Source organism: Macrosteles quadrilineatus, unplaced genomic scaffold (assembly GCF_028750875.1).
Source record: "Macrosteles quadrilineatus isolate MER2022 unplaced genomic scaffold, UCM_ALF_1.0 Scaffold_9__3_contigs__length_116548681, whole genome shotgun sequence".
Taxonomy (NCBI): domain Eukaryota; kingdom Metazoa; phylum Arthropoda; class Insecta; order Hemiptera; family Cicadellidae; genus Macrosteles; species Macrosteles quadrilineatus.
Genome location: NW_026542602.1, coordinates 59,451,333 through 59,474,661, shown reverse-complemented (window position 1 = coordinate 59,474,661; position 23,329 = coordinate 59,451,333). Strand labels below are relative to the sequence as shown.

Sequence of the window (23,329 nt, the reverse complement as noted above, 5' to 3'; positions counted from 1 at the left end):
AAGTATATTTTTCGTTCGTAATCACTGTGATGTTAAATTTATCGTCTTAGTAATAAGCTATTAAGTTCTGAGCTCCTGTTTTATTTGTTTGCACGTTAAAAAGATAAATGTACAAATAGCTCTAGAGTTGAAAAAAAATTGAATCCTTTACTTCTCTCTTGAAACAAACAATTTAAGTTGAATTAATATAGTTTTCTAAAAACTGGTCGAAAATCAATATGAGCTAACGACCATGGATTAAACCCTTCCCTTTTGTAGGAAGAATACAAAAAACGTCACTGCAAAATAAAAATAAAATATTAAACGAAATTACGTTCCATTTATATTACGGAAAAACTAAAAGAATGCGTAGGATGTTTGGATTTTTTAAGTTAGTGGCTTTTTGGATGTCGAGACGGGTGTGAACAAAAGGCGTCGGTCCCCGAGGAGGTTGGCTGTGTTCTCTGTTCAGTCGCGCAGCTGCCACTGTACTCAATAATGTACTGGTTCACAATACATACACAATCACACACACAATCACACACACACACACTCATGCAATGTGGCAACTATGTGAAATGTTGAATGCTTTTAAAACTCTTTGTTCTAGCTTAAACTTTTTTCTTATTATTATACTTTTTCCAAGCATACAGGTCAAACCTGTTTGGTTAGTATTGTGTAAGTGCTATGTAACGTTTTTCTATATTGCCAAGTTATTTTTAAGTCGATCTTTTTGTTCGTTGGTTTCGTAGGTAATGTAAAAATAAAGTGTATTAAAATTTAATGATGACGTTTGTTAATCGTCCAAAAAAGTTGTAAAAATTTGCTAAACCATTTAGTAGTTATGCCACATACATTTCAACTTGTTCTTTTGCGTTGTGCTGTTTGTCCTTTGTCCAATGAATTAGTTGTATGTTTTTTTTGTTTATAACGCCATTGTACATCTTAATTTTTTTTTTAGAAAGGTCCTCGCTAACTTGTACATACGACCAATTTGGTAGCTGGACCAAAGTCATGTCTATCGGAGAGTATCATTAATTGATGACTGAACGACAAATGGCTTACATATAAGTAATTGTCCTGAGGATAAAGATAATGTCTATCTACAAAATCTATGCATCCCCGAATCCAACGGATACGAAAACCAAATAAATCTTTTACACACAATAATAAACATAATTTATGTGTATATGACGCAACAATATTTAACTTTAATTTACAATAAAAAAACCACATGACATTTCTTGACTACACCATCGCCTTATTTGGTCTAGGACCTTCGCCTTATTTTTTTACAAGGACGGCGATGTTTTGAGCGAACCTTCTTCTTCTTAGGCTTACACATTGGTTTCTTCTTTTTAAAGATCATCTTCATCAACTTTTTGATAAGCCCTGGCTCAGGGCGACATTTTTTCCTGATCTTCTTGGAGCTGGATTTCTTGGGTGTAGACCTAGCTCTACAACCGCAACGGCTGCTGCCAACATTACAACAATAAATTTTACTTATGTTTCAACTAAGGGTTCTCTACTTCTACATTATTACGATCCAATGGGGCCAGATAGTCCACTTTTGATTTTAATAGTCTTCTTAAAATTTCTGATGGAAACGAAAAACTAACTCAAATATTAATACAGTTAACCCCTTATTCTTAAAAGAGTACACAATTTGAATGTGAACTCAAAAAATCAAAGCCTGTTTACTAAAACTATTGTTGTAATATGATAATTTTCAACTTACCCGTCAGTTTGAACGTCTCTAGTGTGAAGACCCCCTCGTTTTCGACCAGGATATCTATCGATATCTTTCAAGAACTGCCTAATCATTTCTCGCGTCACCTGAGCAAAAAGTATACAAAATTAAGTCTACCAAACCGGTAACCGATTAAAAATCAAGGAAACTACGAGTGAACTTAGTTTAGACATAGTTTAAAAAATATTTTCCTTTCTAACTACTTTACCTCGTGTGCTAATTACACTTAGGTAAGCTTCAAACATTAGTTTAACTCTTTGTTTTAACAGCTTTCATTTACGTAACACTAGTCAAGTGGTACTTTTAGTACATTCTCATTAGAAAGTTATTTGTTAAAAGATACTAAGTCGCTCATTTATTCGCTGCGATTTTACTAATAGAAAGCACTGCGAAAAATAATACAAATTCGAACTTAGTCCTTCATATGTGATTGTTGCTGTATTAAACAGTCTCTTCAACTTTATATTTGTGATATGATGGATTGTTAATTGAAATCATTGTAAGGGATTGGGCGAAGGGGTTTCTTTACAGAAAACGGTTCTCCTCACTAGTGAATATACACAAGGGTGCTCCTGTTTAATAATTTAACATAGCTTGGTAACATTTCGTCTTCGAGCATTCTAAAGTTTAAAATTTAATTAATATGAATGCAATTTCAGAAAAATACGTACCGGTACCTTCTCTTTGAGACGCATTTTCTTCAAAGTGCGACACATACCGGCGACCGCTCTACGGTTCTTCAGAGGACAATGGTTCTTATGGAGAGTCATAATACGTCAGATTTAAATTTCAAGTTGGTTTATCAAATAATTTAGAACTATTGTAAATTTGTATCCATGGTAATACATGTGCATGATTTTCTTGACTGTAGAAGTATTTTACTTTATTTTAGCGTTGTTCATTCTTGAAAGTATTAATCTGAAAACTGAAAAATGCAAGTCTAAACTGTCATTCAAGTTCGAAATGTAAAAGTATGCTTTTAAACTTGAATTTATATATATATATATTTTTTTTTGCAGATGGAGAACCGATAAAACTTCCCGAAAACCTAGAAAGTCTTCCCAAGGCAGAACATTTCCCCACCCAGCGGCATCGCTGGAACACCAATGAGGTAAGAGTTTACTATTCACATGTTGAGACTGAGTTGTGTTATTACTTGTTACGAATAAGTGACGCAACATTCTACAATTGCGTTTGTACTTTGCGTAGACTCATGACGTTTTATATGTGCCTAGCCTAAGAAAGCCAAGAGTCTGAGCTGAATAGTATTTGTATCTGTCAGTGATACTCAAAATTGCAATTTTTACCCACTTCAGGAAAACTAAAGAACCGATTAAGGTTAAAATAATTTTACTTTATTCGCCAATTGGTAAAAAGCTCTCGGGCTATTTAAAAATAGCCATACGTTATTAATAATAAAGTAAAGTGTTATCAAACGTCGTTACAACTCCTAACACAATAATGGTATACATTCGAAATAAGAGGAAAGATACTATATTATAATAAAAATCACTATAATCCTTATCATTGTAATCTTAGGTAACTGTTCGCAATCGCAGACAGTACAGTTTTGACAGACGAATGTTGGTTCCACGTTGGAAGACGACGCGAAATTGTGAGTTAGAGTCGAAGGGATTCGGAAATGAAGTTAAGGTGGAATTTTGGAGGTCGGGATGGATATTTACGAACAAGTTCACTTGATAGAACTTTCAGGGTAGTGCGTTTTGCTGTTTATTTATTTATTAAAATAAACAACACAATGACTATCGTTACATTTTTTAATAGTTTGTAGAATATTATTGTTATATGGAATCAATATTTTTTACTTACAATTAATTTTTCTTTTTTATTTAGTCGCGAATATTAATCGATGGTGGTGCACCTGATTCGTTTAGTCATTGACAGTTGCCAGTCAACATTGTCACTTCGTGTCGTGTTATATAGGTCAGTAGTGAGTTTGAGATCGCGAGTCGATATCATTAATAATTGCAGTTATTACATACAACACCTTTAGTCGGGGACTACAAATGTATCGGAGATGAAATGGCTTGTCACGATACTTTTCACGTTTATGGGGTTTGTTTATTATCACGCATCCATTGTTATAATTATATTATTATTTGAAAGTTTGACATTTTTTATGGTTTTATTTTTGAAACTAGCTGTTGTACCCGTGCTTTGCAACGGGAAGAGGACACAAAATAGAAACATTTTAATCATTATCTCTTGCATATAATAGTTACAGATCCGCCAACGCTTTTAGAAATAAAATTCAACTTTTATAGCCTTAATAGAAACGTTTAAGTTATGACTTTTAAATCTGGTAAGTAGTGGATACCACCATTTTGGTTTTGATTAATTTAAAATCTTGTGGATGCTGATATGAGAAAAACTGACCAAATCTTCGAGTAAAACTTGAACATGATTTACCAGATTTTCCTTCATCTCCCTTAATTACACATCTTTTAATTTATTATTGACATTTTAAATTTCAATTTTGAAGTTGCAAAAATACTAATTATTAAATTTAAATATCTTTATATTAAACTCTTCTTTATATTAAATCACAAATCCTTCCATCTCCAGTTTCTTCACTCACAATTAATAAATCATTAGCAAAACTAAGTCAGCTGTTATAAACTTTAGAAATATTGCTGTGCCTTATCAATACAGTCTTTTGAAATATTAAAGAAACTATATCCATAGGTACTATAAAAAATTTCAAACAAATAATTTAGCATTAAAGACAGCAGACAAAACTAATATGATTATCAAAGCATCAAGGACTAAAAAATGTAATAGCAAATACAGAATATGTTTCATTGCATCTCTGATTCTACTATACAAAAATATCAACAAACAACTTAATATACAAACCAGTTCTTTTAATCAGTTCCATCGTCCATTGCCTTTACATTTTCACACTTACCATTAAGTAAACATAGTAACAGATATTTCATTGATTTTAGAAACAAAAGAACACTGTGTACTGCTTAGTTTTATGATATTTTCCTTGGTTTAATTTAATCAGTGGTGTGGCAAAACTCAAACAATAAATTTATCAAATAAAGTAAAATTTGAACTGAAAGCTATGTTAAGATAAAATAAGAGTATTTTGTATTACCGCACATATACAACAGATTTTAGAAAACAAAAATCAAAGACATTTTAGTTATTGATCGTATTCTTTAGTTTAATTTAAGCATAGGCTTAGCAACACACAATAACTTAATTTACCTAAATATACATATAAAAAACAATGTGATGTGCAAATTATAGTTAATCTAACACATGTGAAGCAGTTTGAATTTATTTAAAGTAGCCTCCAAATTCATACAAAACATCTATAAATTGTAATTTTCATACTGTTTCCATGAAAACATATCAATAACATTATTTTCACTTAAGATTATTAACTTAAGACGCTTTAAAAAATCCAAAGCAGAGCCGGAGTTGATACAGCAACGGTTATAAATTTTTTTTCTATAATCATTGACATAGTTTTAGAATAAATAATCCATGATAAAATGTTGGATCAAAATAAACCTACCTCATATTTATGGAAAATATTATTTCTTTGTATCAGCTGTCTGAAATTGTGAAATAGGCAGTTTAGCAGTTCTTCTTGTTTACATTTAAATGTCAAAGCAAATGTAAGCAAACATTGTTAGTGTTCTCATCACAGCCATGGAGACCAATCAATATTTACTTTTAAAATGTTCACCTAAGAACTTTTAAAACCAAAGAGGCAAAGCCTACGGTCAGTATCGAAATGTGAATAGTCCTATAATGGTCCTTGGTATGGTAACTATATTTTTGTAAAATTTAAGCCCAGTTAGTTCAGTAGTTTTTGCACCTATTAGTAATACACATACAGACAGACACCATTAGATTTTTATATAATAGTATAGATGTGTATTGTGTGTAGGGGCGTGGGTGGTCTAGTCCTGGTTTTCTATATTGTAGTTTTTTGCCCTGAAGTTCAAGGTTCTAATTCTATTAATCACGAAAAGCATTTTACTATGTAAACACGCCGTGAAATGATAGTCCGAAGCTCAAATTAGGAAATGTAAAATCACCTGTTCAGTTAAACTATAAGGGGAGGAGAAAATTAGGTTGATCGAAGAACTCTCTTAACTGAAATTATAACAACAGTAGATCTTGACTTTATTAGAGATAAACTTGAAATAAGCGCCCCCCCCCCCAAAGTCACCCCGAAAAGTGTATATTTGAATCCTTTTACTTTACGTACGGAGAAATTATCTACATTCTCAAAGTAACTATTATTTTAACACAGTACGGTACTGTAGGCCTAGTAATAACTTTTTTTTATTTGAGTAATTTACAAATGTGATTATAATTATTCGACACTTTCAAAATCAAATTGTTATGCAGAACTACGTCTAATATTTTGCAAAAACCTGCTAACCTTTTACAACATTACCTTAGTTGAAAACAAATCAGGTTACGCCCCAGACGGTATCAAAACACGAAAACCGCGCCGGATGTGCGAAATTGAGCGGGAACTTACATATTGGCGGGAAGCATGGCAGCGGCGACACAACGTTTCTGTCGTCTGCTCACATAAAGATGTTACTTGCTTTACAACATACAAGCGCAGAACATTCAACATGGCAGCTTACGACTGCTTGTCATGTCATGGGCAAGCTTTGGGTATAGCTTAATTTGTTTATAGGTTTTGTCAAAGTGTTGGTAGAGTTTTAAACCAAATTATATTGATGTAGGGTTTTGGTAGTGTTGTGATGAACCTAGTTTTTGCGTCAAATTATCGTTGCGATAAGTTTTTTTTATGGCTTCACTAATCTGATTACCGATTTAAGTAAAGCATATTTACACGTTTATCGAGCGTAATTGTGTTATTTCTGTTGTTAATGTTCGTTGTGTCATACCTTAGACTATTAACTATTAATTAGACACTCAAACCCCCCTCCACCAAAAAAAAAAAAAGTATTTATGACTGAAAATACTTGATGTCCTCCATCGTCAACCATTAAAACACAACTAGTGATCGTCCTGTGGTCGAAACTCGACCAAAAATAATTAATGTACAGACTTCTCTATTTTCTCCCCACACTGTAAATATAACATGTGATTGGAATTTCTTCCATTTGTTTTGATTGTCTGTTTACATTTTGTTGTTATTTCGTCACCATCATGGCAACCCATATGGTCCATGTTAATTTTTTGAAGTTTTCAAATTCATTTTTTGTTCTTATTTGTGAGCCTATTTTAATTTATAAAGGGATTCTGCACATCTACAGGAAAATATCTTTCCAACAGTATGCGTAGATTTTCCCTGCGATGCACACAAGCTGAGAAAAAAGGTTTTAAAGAAACATGCTTGCCTATTAATATATAAACGAGAGGTCGTCCAGTGGTCGAAACTCGACCATAAATATGTAATGTAAACTTACTCACTTCTCTATTTTCACCCCACACTGTAAATAAAACATGTGATTGGAGTTTCTTCCATTTGTTTTGATTTTATGTTTATATTTCGTTGTTATTTCGTCACCAGCATGGCAACGCATAAGATCCATGTTAATTTTTTCAAATTTTTAAACTCATTTTTTGTGCTTATCTTTGAGCCTATTTAAATTTATAAAGGGATTCTGCACACCTACAGGAAAGTAGCTTTCTAACGGTATGCGTAGATTTACCCCACGATGCACACGAGCTGAGAAAAAAGGTTTTAAAGAAACATGCTTGCCTATTAATATATAGATAGATAGATACATAGTTTTAGTAGTGCAGCACACTCTATGTGAGGGGCCTACAAACTGCATTTTATTTGAGTAAAACTTGTTACACCTGTTGCTTAAAAATGTTGTGTCCAAAGTAAAATGGTAATACAGAAAGTGTTCTTTTTAGCCATGTTTTTTTATTGCTATACTGTCTTTTACCAACGCTGGGCTAGAATTAGAAGCTAAGGCGCGGATAGGCAAAATGAGAACTGCACCTATATTGCGTCACCGAATTGCAGGCACTTTTCATTACCAATCCTAATAATAAGTTTACTATTAACTTTTTTGTTTTGAATTTTTATTGTGTAATTCGTTGACCATTGTTGTCTAGTTAACTATTCTCTCACTTTACTAGTAATATTTTCTACGTTACCACACATATATTGGTTGTTATCATGAAAGTATATTAATAAAATAGATCATAAGCCAATCAATTTATTATACATATAATAAATGTTGTATTACATATTCGTTAAGATACTTTTTAGTTAAAGGCATATAAACTTTTTCTTAAATTATACATACTTTTATCCCTAATATATAAACTTGAGACGATTTAGAAGGATTTTATCTTTGACTTCGACCGGTGTTTTGCTGTTTACTGTTTGATTCTTGTTACTTAAAAACTATTTTTTAACTAAAAATGGTAACATATACACATAAACTATTGTTTGTAACTTGTACTCGTATTATAATGTAGCAAACATCAAAACAGACTTCAGAACATTCAAAATTATAATAAGTCCTGCAGGCAAAGTCGCTCTTACCTGAATATCATTGAATCTTTAACGTTGATTAAATAATTACCTTTTACCTGAACGTCTTAGTAAGATCGCAATAAGACTAAACTACTAGTATTTGTCGCTGTAATGTTGGTACGACTGCGTGTGTTTGTTTCGCCAATGTTGCCAACCGTATGACAAACGCGGCTAACCGCCAGAATTTAATACCTCCCGCTCCCTCTGTTAAAAGCATTGGCCCTGAGACCCGACTCACGCTTTTATCACTACATACCCATTCTTCTTAGCATTTAAGATTTTCTGACTGTCAAATTATTGTAAATATCCCGGAATTATCGTATTTTTTAATTTAACGGATATTAATTATCGTATATTTATATGTATGCCCTAACACCTGAGTCAAGTCTTAAGGGGAAAACCCCCTATTTTAAACTGCCCTATTTTGTTTTATGTGTTAGACCGACCTTAACATTATTTTAGTTTACAGAATAATTTATTATAAACAAATAATTGTAGGCTTGACACAAATAATCCAGTTTATGAAATACCCGTATGGCTACCATATTGTGATAAATTTCACAAGCTACCTCGGATAGTATTATTATTTGTACAATGTAACTGATATTACTCTATGTACCAGATATTACTCTATGGGGTGGTCTGCCCGGCGCACGACCGCCCCATTTATCTCGCATCTATAAATGCACTCTGGTCGCGATTTTAAACGCCGATACGGCCCAATTAGTTTAAATGGCTTTTATTGACGTAATCGCACAAGGTTTTGAATTATTTATTACCTCTTTGTGTACTTGTTGCTGTTGTAATTTTTTAATGATTTTTAAAGATAAAAACTTGCATTTTAATGCTAACATGCTGTGTAATTTTGCATGTTCAGAAAACAATTATTTGATTAAGGAATTAGCTATTGTGTGACGTTTGGTTCAAGGAAATTGTCCCATACAAAGAAGGTTCTCCTCGCTAAGAAGATAGGTATACTACTTAGGAATTTGGTTAGATTTGGAACATCTGTTAAATTATTTTTCATATGTTAAAATTGGCTAGTATTTAATTCATATTGTTTAATATAAACCATTCTTATGAGCGAGCGAAAATAAGTAAGCTGGTTGAATTTAATTGATTAACCAATTATAAAAACGTTGCCAATAATTGTAAATATTTTGAGTCACACACTTAAAACAATGCCCTTCGTCAGATGTAAAAGTAGTAATATTTTCTTAGTTATTGTTCTAACAAACCTTTTCCGACTTCGCCTCAGTCAACGATTCCCGGCCTTGTAGCCAAACAAAGATGTTGTAATAAATAATTTTTAAAAACGACTGGAACAATAGAATCGGAGAAAGAGTTCTTCCCTTGATTTTTCGATAGTCTGGAAGAAAAATGTAACAGGAATAAGAGCATCTTTGACAAATTGGCTCTTGAAAACGGCGAGGGGACGGAAGTTGGGGAATCTGGGCCGGAACATGCCCCCCCCCCCCCACCGAGTGCCTCACTCACACATACACGCTTATACACTAACACGGTGTGGATATATGCTGTGGATATTTGGTGAGTCAGTATTGGTCATTTGCGGGGCCTCAGATACCAAAGCCCTTCACTCTTTACAATAGACAAACTCTCTCCCTAGTTTGATAATTCAGTATCTCGGCAGGCTGAGAAACTTAATGTAGTTACATTAGGATTACAACGAAGTAGGTATTTACACCAATTATATATAAATTTTCTTGGAAATAATGTGGTAGGGTTAAACTAACTAATGGTAAAGGGATACTTACCTCTCGATTTTTTTCATCACTGAAGTACAGTTTTGTACCTCCCATGTTGATTGTAGGTTAATTAAAATAAATTAGAATTAACATTCACAATTAATTGTAATATTTGGAAATTGCAATAGTAAGTTTCAAAAATCCTAACGTATTCGTAAAAATTATGTTTATAGTGTAATATTTAGGACAGATTCTAAAGCAAGTTGAAATTTCATTCTTGAGTCCTTGAATACAAATTGGATTAGTCATAAAAATAAAAATATTTATGAACGTAAACCTTAAATAGCCAAAAGCACAATGGTGAGGGGGGGGGGTCCACCACATTTACTGCTTGTCCATATACCAGATAAGATCCAAGCTGTGTTTGTATGTATGTATTCATATAGTGGGGGACACGCGACTCTCAAAATTGTAAACACCCCCCTAACCCCCCCCCCCTCCCACCAAACAATGGACTGTAGTCCCAGCTGTTATCAAGAATATAGAATTGAATAGGAAACAAAGGGAAAAATGAGAAATACTTTAATATTATACGGATTGTGCTGAATCCGGACATAAATTTCAGAGCAGTTTGTAGATATTATAAAAAAAATCTACGTTAAAAGTATGCCACTGTGAATTGTAAAAAATCTGCAGATCTCTGTAATGTTAGCGTAGTTAAAGCTAACTTACGTTATTTAAGGTGTTTTCTGTAAAACGTTTTCCAACGTTCTCTGTACCCAAACTGCTTTTAAACAAAAAAAGATTTGAATCCCTTTTCTCGTCTTACTTCATAACCTGACTTTTTAATTTAATTCAAATTTTATTTGATGATTTCAGTAAATTGATATCGTAGAACAGTATTGATATTAGTCCTGACTTGAATCCAAACAAAGTCTTTGAACCTTTTTGACGGAGCTGGTTGGTAACAAATAATGAAACTAGAGCCAGCGTTGAGGGAAGATCGTATATTTCCAATATTGGAATTTCAAGCTCAATTTTGCACATTTGACTCCTCACGGGTGAAAGGTTCTTGTTATTATTCTATACACAATGTACGAATGTACGTTTGTGAGTTTGTACAGTCATTTTTTTGAATTTATTCTTATTAAATTGTTTTATCTCAACTTATAACTTTGATGTTCTTACGTTGATTACATTTGTAAGACTCCAACGATTGAACAAAACTGGAGTTCCATTGTTTGAAAATTTTGTAGGTGTTATCTTCTAATTTAATTGTTAATGTTTAAATGTGATGAAAATTCTGTTGATTATCATGGTACACAGCTGATTTATTGAACTGTAGACAATTTTACAATAGAATAAAACTTCTTGTTATGAGTTACTCACAGAGTAGCTACGGTACAAATTATATTTTACTTTTGTATTTTGCTTCCATGATTTGTCATATGATATTAGATGCCATATTTTAAATATTTGTTGTTGCGCTGCAAAAAAATGTATTAGTTAGCAGAAATTTAATCATATTTTAAAAAAAAGTCCATAAAAGTTTTATAAACATCATGTAGACCTTATAACTTATAAACCGTTGTTAGTCAACTTGAAGTTAAGAAGGCGTATCAAATGGTAGTCCTAGACTATGGGACATAAAACACAGGACTTAGCGAAACAATAAAGACTCAACGACAATATTGTAACAAAAGCAGTTAGGACAATAACATGAACACAATACCGCGCGTTTATAACAATAAACGGGAAAGTAAAGTAAGTGTAAGTTTGTTCGGAGATAATTCAAGGGATATACACAACACCGACACTGGGCGTAATGTGATATTTAGCACCTTTGTTTGTAGAAATATATTCAATTTTACATCTCCGCTTTTTATAAATTAGCTTATGGAAAATGATATTACAGTTTATGATAGTTAAGTTATTTATATGAAATTTTGGCGGACAATAAATTGTTTTGTTTTAATAGTGTTTTCTGTAGATGGATGGTTACAATAAATCGTACCTCCTATACAGAATTTTGAGCCTTGTGTAACTTCAATTATTTAGATGTTTAAGAATCTTAAACTTAAATGAAAGTCATACATCGGATTATAAAAAGAAATTACAGGTTAGCTAGGTAATTAAACATAAAAGAAAACAATTTGTATATAATGTATTTAGTAGTTAATTAATTTCATAAAAATGTAATCTCTTGACTTGGCCAATGCAATGTATTGTTAATCTGGTTGAATAAAGGACTTTGACTTTGACTTTGAATCATATAATTATGTATTCTGTTTTGCTACAGAGTTCAAATTAGCAAATTTTGTTTATTTCAACGCCAATAGCCATTACTTTTTTACGTTTGTTAGGTAGTCCAACCATGGGTCCTGCCAATTCCTTTTGTCCTTATTTGGTTTTGTTTACAAAAGCGTACTATACTATTTCTAATATTCATTTGTGACTGCCCAAAAGGTATATTTCTTACAATCTAACCTTCTGATTTAACAACATGATATTATACTATACTGCCTGGATAATTTACCTAGCAAGAGGGTGTCATGAATTAAATAAATTTGAAAGTAAATCAGGGAATTTATGTATACTTGTATCTGTCGTTTGCCATTTCAAGCTGAAGCTAATCGGTTTCTTGATTCAATAAAAGAACGCGAGGCGTGAGGAGGGAAAGGGTAGGTTATTGGGTGCGTGAGGATAGAGAGGAAGCCATTATCAGCTGATTCACCGGAAGTGATCAGGCAGGATATACCGCCAACCGGAAGTCCCCGTTACAACCAATCAGTAGCCGAAATTTCCTGAAATTGGGGTGTTTTTTTATAGTTTCTTTTGCTTAAGTTTAATGTAATGTATATTAAATCGTATCGGTTACTCCAGTTGCTGTGTGTTCCGAGGATGATAAGTGCACTATTAAAATATAAATAAATAATAAAAGCAAGATTAAAAAAGTAACAGCTAGTACATGTTTACGCCCCACAAAGTCCAGAGTTAGACCTCGTGGAAAGAATAGATAGTTTTGAATTATAGCCATTTACCTTACAAGTGTAGTAAGAGCGTTTTTACATCACGCAGGTGAAGGTTGTGCAACGAGCAGAAGCGAGTTGCATAATTTACCTAAGTGATGTAAACACGCTCTTGCGTAACGTGTAACGTACAAGATTTTACCTGATCCGACAATATACAGGAGGTTACGAACAATATTAATCATTATCCATTTCACTCATCTTCTAACAGTAACGTTCATTTACAAACAAAAGCTAGGTTAGGAAAATTCTTCAAAACATAACAATTAAATTCAAGAGCACAGCTGATTTCTAGCGTTGAACGTCGTTGGCTCCATAGAAGTATATTTTTTAAGTTAATAACTCAATGTTATTTAAATGGGTTTCATTACATCACCGAGTGAGTTTTCAATACTTTACATCACTCGAGAAGTAAGGAAGTTGTATACATCACGCTTGGGATAGGGAAGTTTAACATGGCGGGTTAGGTAAAAATTATTATAGATGAGTAATACATGTGCTTTTGGTTTATTTAAGGATGAGTAATAAATTAGGTTAATTATAACATTAGGAACTTTAAAATTCAAATGGGAATAGTGGCGAATGAGTCATTTTACTGTGGTATTTGAGTAACATAATAAAGACTTAACCTAATGTTAGGTTTTAGTCGATGCTTAAACTAAGACAGGAGTCTATAAATATAATAACGAGATAATATTTAATTCATATAGTAAACAATTGGCCATTATAATCATCTCCAACTGGGTTAGTGAACCATCACAGATGAAAGAGTTACTGAGCTTTTTAAACCAAAATAACAAACATAGAAAACAGGTTACTTTACTTTAAATATTTAAAATTATATATTTTTGGTAACCAAACTATTTCCAGTAGTGATGAGGTGATACAATCCTATTCGATCAGTCTGTGTTAGTGAGGAGACGGCCTTGAGGAGGGATTCCAAAGTTGATTCATTGTTGAGATCTAATCACTGTGTAAAGTTGGTATCACTGGTGCCAGCTGTACTGTGTTCTGCTAACTCGGTCACGTGACCAAAGAAATGCATAGTGCAAACATTAATCAGTACACAATACTTCATTATCCAATAGTCGATGATAAAACGAATTACAATTAGATAACAGCTTGTTATGGGTATCAGTACAGAAACAATTGTTAGACTATACCTAAATGCTAAGTTAGGATTCCTTTTTTTGGTTTGTATGTAGGTAAAATAAAAAAAATAAACACTGGGTATATTTTATTTAATTCAAATTCCTACGTTATATAACAATTTACAGATCTCAACGAAAACGGAATTTTGAAGTAAAGACCTATTGTTGTTAAGTGACAATAATTAAGTTGGTAATTCTTAATTTACTATGAGACCCTATTTTACCCAATCATAATACTTTTAAACCAAATTTATTTATTGAGCACTTTTTACATCGATCGCATCGTGGCACTCTAAGATACTATGAAATTAATAATATTTGTTTCATCAGACTTTTTAGAACTAAGAATATTTAAAACATGCCACATCTTTGGGGATGTGGTTGCTACAGACGTAAAAAATACTAAAAATCTTGAAATCTATGGATGATGTTATAGTTGAGTAATACTGCCTCGTTACTTCATGGCAGACAGTTAAAATTTAACCAAAGGAAGGTTAATGGGACTAAATGTCTTGATAAGTAAGTTTGATTCTACACTATTTAAAATATTTATTTTTATTTTGAAATATCTTCCCTCCCCTCCCTTCTTTGTGCTGGGACATCGCCAGCGCCTTCGGCTTCCGGTCGTTCTTTACTCGACAAATAAACTACCCGAAGCGACCGATGGTGTAGGTCATGGTCGGGAACTAATCTTTTAATAAATTTTATATGTATCTTCCACGTTTGCAAGGTTTTTTCATCGTTAAATGACGCTAATCACTCGTTTAGGTTTACACCCGAAAACACTTCAACTCTCGCTTTTACCCAAATTAGTTCTCAAAACTGTATAATTACTTGACAATCCATTCCTAAGTTAAGTTCTCAGAATATGGTGCACGAAAGTCCACGTGAAATAGTGGCTAGTTCGATACAAATGGGCCGGTGTCCCTAAAGGACTGATTGGAGTAGTAAGATGTCCCAAACCCCAAACAAATTGTATAAGACATACACTTTTTCTGAAGATTAATTTTTAAGTTTGAAATATAAATTATACACGTATCAAAGGGTATTGTAGTAAACATATATGTGGCGCAATTTTAAATAAACTTGACTTTAGTTTCCAGTAATAAATTGATCCTATTCTACAGGTTTGTGTCCCACCCTTGATCATCGTAAAATACGACAAACCACCAAGCTTGGCATGAATTCTTATTAGGATCCACTTGGTAAAAATTATGTTTTATTTGTGATTGGACCCAGCTGTTCCTAATTATTCGGGTTTTATTGATCCTGACATAAAACCACAAGTTTTATTAGGTTACGAAGTTTACACAATACATCTCACCTAATGGATATAAAAAGGCAATTCACTTCCTCATGATGACTGGTGACAATTAAAGCAATAATAATATCTATTAACGGGTGGGGTTTGTTTCATTATACTAAGCTAATAAACTAATATTTCATTTTCGTGACTCATACTCTTAACACGTATGAACCAGTTTATTGCGACCACCTGATTCTGTTGAACAGCTGATTGATTTGATCCATTCACCTATTTGACAAGTAGGAACACAACCAGCGTCATATTTGCTCCAATCATCCCCGTGTCTCAATCAGCTGATCAGAGGGGGAGGGGGAGGTCAGCGCAAGGGTCCAGGGAGACCGGAAATAGACAGCAGTAACTGTTACTGGAGGGAGGTTTATTGGACGGACGTGGCGGGAATCACAACTTCCGGTCTGCCATTTGAATGTCTTCACTGACTTTTCTTCGGAATTCTTACTTTTGCTACAAAGATATTTGTGAGTGTTTTCGATTTGCTTGTAAGAAACGTTTGATAGTGTGTATTCTTGAATATTTTTTAGTTGCAATACTGAAAAACACTTACCCATAATAAAATACAGGCCAAACAACCACCACATCTATATTGTAGGTTTGTTAGTTACAAAAACATAAATTTATTTATCTGTAATAAAAATTGATGCATTTTATAAAATAATATAAATTAGGGATCTATTATTTCCAACTCTACTGATGATATTATAAATAATTCAAAAGGTTTAAATCGAAAAGTTTTTACGAAAAACGTTCATCCATACTATTTGTCCATCCATTGTGTTAATGATTTTTTTTTTCAATTTATAATAATTCCAATAAACATTGTTAGTCAACTAACTATTGTCTCGGTAAATTTAAGTTTTTTTTGTTGTGTTTTTTACATTGTGCATTTCGATCGTCTTTATTTCCTTTAAATCAATAATATCCTTAAAATTAGTATGTTAAAGTATGCACACTACAAAACCAAAAGTATACTCCTAGGATTATTGAAACAAAAATAACCCATTTAAATCTAAATTCAATCTAAATAAACGTTTGCATATTTTAGGAAGTGGTGAATATCGCGTGGGGTTAGACAGGGCGGTGATTTAATGGGGTCAAAATTCCCCCAACAATGGCAACAATAAGTCGGCAACAATGAGTCTACAATGCAAAGACTGAGAATAAACAATAAAGGAGCTCGAGGCACCATGTTAAACAGCGCGGAGACATCTCTTTGTCGAGGAAACTTAAGCTTTGCATTTGTCCTTCTGATTTGAAAACAATTGGCGATGTTTTGTTGAACGTTTCGTCCCTTGAGGTAAAATATTTTATATCGTCCACAGTAGTTGTAAAACACTATTGCAAGTTTGTTGTCTGGTTTGTATGTTGTGCAATTGGTTTCCTTAGATATGCTAACATCTGTCTAAGTAAGGTAGTATTTTGTCCCTTTTTCAGGGCTTACTACTATTTTATCGTATATTTTTTTAGTTTCTTTGTAAACGTACTTTTAAGAGCACAGTTTGATCAAATAGTTTATTTATGAATGGTTGTGTCAAACCTTAGGACATCACCAACTCTAGTCCTCGCTATTAAAACGTACGTTGTAACAACATCACCAAGTAATATTCCAATAATAAATAGCACTTTTTGTTCCAAACCCGACTCTTTCCATCATCCAGCAACTTCCCCCATCTAAACGAATATACTACTTATTTCAGACTCCATTCATACAAACCCCGCTTAATTCGGACAGCCATTTAACAAGAGTGTGTAAATATGTCATACATCTAGGTTAGGCATGCTGCATTGTACACTAGGCAAGTTTGATGCGCAGTAAGCAATGCTTAAGTACCTGTTAAAAGTACCTGTGTGTTTAAGGAGCTGTTTCAGAAAGTTAAGATTCAGAATATGTTAAATATTTCTTCAACATCGAGCCGTGTAATGTAAAACATGTATAACTCGTCTATAGAAGAAATCGTTTGTTTATTAGAGTTTTTAATAGTTATTGCTTGTAGAATAAACCAACAACGTTTCTGGGACGACTTCACTTTTATTTTGATGCTTAAAATTGTTTAACAGATTTTTACAAAGACACTAGATCGTCACGCTGTTTGAGATGCTAAAGTAAATCTACTCAAATGAGAGTCGGGGACGCGAGGGCATGATCTAATGTAAAACGACTCCAATAACTCAGCGAGCGGGACATTACAGCTGGAGGAATCCCATAAGTATTCCAGGATATTCAATAAATATTCCAGAATACAATAAATACTCCAGAATACACAGGATCGACCGAGGCGGGGCTGATTCAGACCCAGATTCCTTTGTAATAGACTACTTAAGTTCAGGAGATGGTCATCGTAAAGAAATGTGGTTAATCTTTACAGTCATTGTTAGTAGTTATTTCCATGAAAATTTCAAACTGAACAAATTTCCATTGAATAATCTCGTTAAGTAGAAAAAATCTAATTCTCAAACTTTGACAGCTTTCATTAAAATGTACAAGCAATTAGATATTTTATAATTTATTTTATGCAAATACGTTTACAAAAATTTTATAAAGGGATAATCCAAGTTACAAATTATTGGACTCAATTAACTATGGTCTAATTAACTGTATTGTAATTAATTATACTGTCATTACAGGTTTGTTTAAAATATCTCATACAAATGCCGTGTCTATTTATTAACATAATTTATCATTGATTAAATCAAATCATTCCTTTTTTTTTACCACAGACGTGAAAAAGATTTGTTATGAAAAATCAGATATTTATTGCATTAACTTAACTGTGACGACTAAATATTATATTCTATACGTATAGTAACTGACGTAATATGCCCAATATATTATTGAAATGTTAGAGGGTCGACCCCTCACATCTAATTGTTGTATTCAAAATAATAGTATAATAGTCAAAACGTTATAGGAGTAAAACAAAATAACTAATATAATGGTTTAAATACCTTCAGTCACCAGTTCAAATTAGTCGGCTATTGCGACCTAGGTTTCGGCACGAAATTGTACCATCATCAGGCGGGCCAGTTTTGAGTCTTCAGTCCAATGGACGTCGTTGAGTTAAAACAAATAAACAGTTCACGACATACAGCACAAATTTGTTTTAATGTGTTGTTTTGTTTTTATTTGTTTTAACTCAACGACGTCCATTGGACTGAAGACTCAAAACTGGCCCGCCTGATGATGGTACAACTTCGTGCCGAAACCTAGGTCGCAATAGCCGACTAATTTGAACTGGTGACTGAAGGTATTTAAACCATTATATTAGTTATTATAACCAGTTCAGGGGCAATCCCACATCTTATGATGTCGAAATTATTAAACAAAATTAATTTTTGATCAAATAAAATGATTACCTTATCCAACCACATTTGTCGGTATGACGACTAGTTTAGTCCCTTAGAACTTCATCAGGTAATTTCTTAGCAACCACATCATCAATGTACTATACATTGTGGTATGTCAATAGATTCTTTTTAAAAACAGAATTTTTTTCCATTCAAATATTATATTTGATAAATATATTAACAAGTTACAAATTAAAAAAGTATAAAAAAGAAGAACAAAACAAACTGAAATACAGGTGGCACTGGAGAGAAGAAGAAACACCATGATTCAGTCAGTTCAGTGACAGAGATAAGACAGTGTGCCAGGCCAGACTGTACAGTTTTCATTAGTTTAATCAATTTTCATTCCATTTTAACTATTTTATCAACATGACAAGTTTCAATTGTTGTGATTGTGACAGTTTTTTTTTAAAGAATCCATTGACATACCGCAATGTATTATAAGATATTGTGGTTGCATACAACATGACTTGAAGAAATTCTAAGAAACGAAACTGTGGTTGTATAAGGTAATCTATTTTTTATCAACAATATATTCCAACCAAGGGTCACAATAATAATTATTAGTTTGTTGGCCAAATCAATAAAAGATGTATTTGTTTTTGATTTACTACTAGTAACAAAAGTGTTCAAAAACAAAATTTTTAGTTTGGCATATTTATCTTAATGTTCACAGCAAATAATTGTTATAGTATGTAAGATTGCTGGTGAAAACTTCGTTTAGTAACTAATTGTAAAGTAGACTAGAGCTGTATTTATTTTCTTTATTTTCACCTACCATTTTATCTTTACATTTACCAATTACTGGAATATACGTTGTAGATGTGTGTTCATAGATTACTAAATTTCACAATAAAAAACCAAATGCAACACACGGAAGAGAGTATGAAAATGATAAGTACTGAAATAAAATAAATGAACTAGTCAATACCACATACATAACATGAGTTAGGATTATTATTAATTACTTGTACTTATTATTAATGTTACTTATTATTATGTACACTATTTTGTAAATGGTGTATCCGTTGATATGAATAAATAAATAAACAAGTAACTTAGGACACAAAATAAATTGATAACATTATTTAAGTTCAGTATGACTTATTGCTGTAAAAAAATCATTAGGACTTTGCGTTTTTAAAATTGTAATCGCATCTCAAAGAAATGAAACATTCGTCTACAAAATTGTACGATTACATAGGTTGTTTAAGTTATAGGTTTGCTACATCTATTACAGAGGGCGCCGAACATTCGGGGTACAAAGTCAGAAGGTGTTCACTATATTAGGAGATATTTAATGTGAAGTGTCAGGTGGGTCCCGTCCTGCAATCCTTGTCCATTATTTTAAAGCAGGCGGCGACGTGACAAGACTTAAGGTGAAAACTCCAGACGATTCTCTCTTCCTTACGACTTTCGAATACTGATATTAGTCTAATCGACTTGTCGATATATCGATATGTGCTGTATTGTTGATCGAAATTGACTGCTACATCGATTATAGATACTAAGAGAAAATGCAATACCGTCCGCATTTTTCATAAGTAAAGTTTTAATTACTTGGCATTGTTGAAAATGTCATCTGACATTTAAGTAGACTATTTAACATTTAACTATTCTGACATTTAAGTAGTTAAGGGAATATTTAAGTAGGGGACGACCTATCCATTTTGAACAGATGTGTCGTGATTTTTATCACTACGTTTGTACCCTGTTGTAAATGGACTTTTCTATTGAATAGAATATTTAAGCACGGTATTTATCTCACCAATTTTGACTTTCCTTTAAGGTCTGTATCAATTAATAATTGTTAGTAATTGAAAATTGACATTACCATTAATTTTTGAACTCTTGAAGTAGACATTTTATAGAAATTGGCTCGCTTTAGGTATTTTTCATAATTATTATGGTGGGAAATATGTAGGGGATTATTTCGGACATGTTCAATTACTATTACAGTAGTACAAACCAAGTGTTATGACGTTGAAACTGATTCCAGCATCGGGGGAGAAAGAACATAAAACAGTACACAAGTTTAGTCATAGCGGAGATACACAAACAGATCACACAAATCTGTAAAGTTGTCAAATTTAAGTTACCAGAAATGAACTACAAAACTAAGGAGATGAACAGCCATATTAAGCTGCTCAAATACTTTTATCGAACTTTTTTACGACACGTAATTTCCCATAGTCTCTACGCTTGTAAATGTGTATTGACAATCAATTCTCAAACCTAACTTTAACACAAGCCATGTTTTAGTTGCTAGTTTATAAACTGTCGGTTCCCGCCAAAATGACCCCCGGTTGTCTATTTTCCCGCGGTAAAGCCTAAGCCTGACCACTACACGAATTGGAGCGAGGTTAAAAATTGCCTGCCGCCTGTGACAACCCCTTGTTAATCTGGACTGGTTGCAGTCTGCTGGAACTAATGCTGAAACTATCGAGTAAAAAAGTTGATTTAGGAACATTTGAAAGAAAGATTTATCAAAATAATATCCCTACAACAACAACAACAAGTGCTAAATTGTTCCGAATTTTTTATGATTCCTCTAAATGCAAATTAGTTTAGTATTGTAATCACCGACAAAAAAGGTGGTAAATCCGAAACGTTACTAAACAATTTTCCTTAAACTTGCGGTGTGTCGAGTTGTGAAAGCGTAATTTTGGAAAATGGAATCCATGCTGGATGGTTTTGGCCGTGGATATATTTGTACAACTTTATCACAAATGAGCGAAGTATGAATATAGCATGATGTGAGGTACCTTTTATGGCTTATGTTATTTTACCAAGAACACTTATTTTCTGACCAAGAATCACTACCCGATAATCATACAACTAGGTGGATCCAGTTTCAAATTTACTTATGACTTGACTTTTCTCAGGATCGAACCGGTGACCATGTGACTATCAGGCTAGCACTAGTAACTCAGCCACCCAGACTACATACTTTATAATGTACATAAATATCAACGATGGCAAAACATAGGTGTGATCTTTAGTTACATTTATTTATATTATTCCTAATTGGATTACTAGACGAGACTACAGAGCGTGTAATGACAGTCAGGTGACAGATTCTCGCACGCTGATTGGCTGACTGAGGTCACGTGACGAGTACAACTGTTGTACCCCGACTAATCCCACAACACAATCAGTGAGATCGACTGATTTGAAACTGGATATTTAAAACTGTTTTAAACATCTTTATCAATCATAGTGTTAGGTTATTTTTATGAAAATGGTGCAAATGATACCTAAACTAAAACACTAAAATTGAAGAAAATGCTCCCTTCCTCACTTCTCAAGATTATCTCCTACTGATATATTTTCTACGTCTTAATTTGTTCAACATAATTTATTCCGTACATTCTTTTTTTTACCCATTGCACTATCTTGTGAAATTAAAAAAATTCGTATCAATTTGATGGTGTATTTTCACAACAAAATCTGATAGCGACGCCATTAGTACAAACTACACTTCTACCCTTTACCCTTTTACATAGTTGAACTGATTAAACTAAACCCTAAAGGTTTAGTTTTTATAGTTCGTTACAATTACACCGCTTAAGGGGCTGCTTAATAAAGTGACACAAAGTGGTAAGAGAAAAGGGTGTGCAATTATTCAAGGCATTTGTATTAACACGGTCTCATTACGGCGCGGTGGCGGGAAACCCTCCTCTAGCACATGTGTGACAGTGTTGCCAACATCGGCGGTGTTTTACATTTGGTTATCCAATGTATATGTATGCCAGTGTTACGAATAAAATGATAGAAGTGGTTATAACATGATTTATGTACCAGTGTTTATGCTGTTAAGAAAAGTTATGCTGTTTGGATTAGTGATATCTATAATTTTTAGATTTGAACTATGGATCTAACTAGTAATAATTCCATTCTCGTGGAAAATTTGAACCCAGGTTTACAATCAGAATACATGTAGTTGAACTGAACCATCATATAGATTGCACTGTTAAGTTTCTAGTATTTGTTAAATACCCCAGAATTTGAAGAAGTCAAACCGATAGAACGACCATTGACTATGGACTGCATATTGCAAATTATATTATCTTGTATATCACATCATAATGAATATAGCTTACAAAACAAGTTGAAAGTAACATTTAGTCACGTGGACGAGCTGTTAGTCGTTAATACATAAAATCTGCTATAGATGCAATGGATACTTCCGTATTCAAAAGTCAAATATTCTGTTGAAGTAAGCATTTCATGTGTAGCGTTTTAATTCCAATAATTGAAAATTTCGCTCACAATGAGTGTTGTTGCCAGCAATCCTATTGCTCACATAGATTTTGTTACCGTTATTGTTTAAACTATGACTGTTAAGTTGACATTATGTCAAAGATACATTGATACTACATTGTACAATGAGTTGACAGTTCTTGGTCAAAAACGTTATGCATACAGCAGAGACCAGTAATTTACATCAGCACACGGGGTAACTGGAAACTTTTAAACGATTTAAAAGACACGACAGTTACGAAAGCTATGCACTATGTCCTTA

General features: G+C 33.0%; 2 protein-coding genes across 7 annotated transcripts in view; one reads left to right on the top strand and one right to left on the bottom strand.

Annotated features, from left to right (window-relative positions):
• The window catches only part of LOC129002006 (calmodulin-binding transcription activator 1), a 126,712-nt gene that overhangs the window by 25,814 nt on the left and 77,569 nt on the right, over positions 1-23,329 (top strand). For 4 of the 6 annotated variants that reach the window (XM_054429488.1, XM_054429485.1, XM_054429487.1 and 1 more), the window contains exon 1: positions 2,801-2,840. The gene's annotated coding sequence lies outside the window, so the exon portion shown is untranslated. Of the gene's footprint in view, positions 1-2,748; positions 2,841-23,329 lie in introns of those variants that run through there. The other 2 variants (XM_054429489.1, XM_054429490.1) reach the window with 1 other exon arrangement.
• LOC129002007 (uncharacterized) lies at positions 1,170-2,543 on the bottom strand. Its single transcript, XM_054429491.1, has 3 exons — positions 2,401-2,543; positions 1,718-1,815; positions 1,170-1,454 (listed from the first exon to the last, which is right to left on the bottom strand). The coding sequence occupies exons 1-3, from the start codon at positions 2,497-2,499 to the stop codon at positions 1,250-1,252; spliced, it is 402 nt and encodes a 133-aa protein (XP_054285466.1). The 5' UTR covers positions 2,500-2,543; the 3' UTR covers positions 1,170-1,249.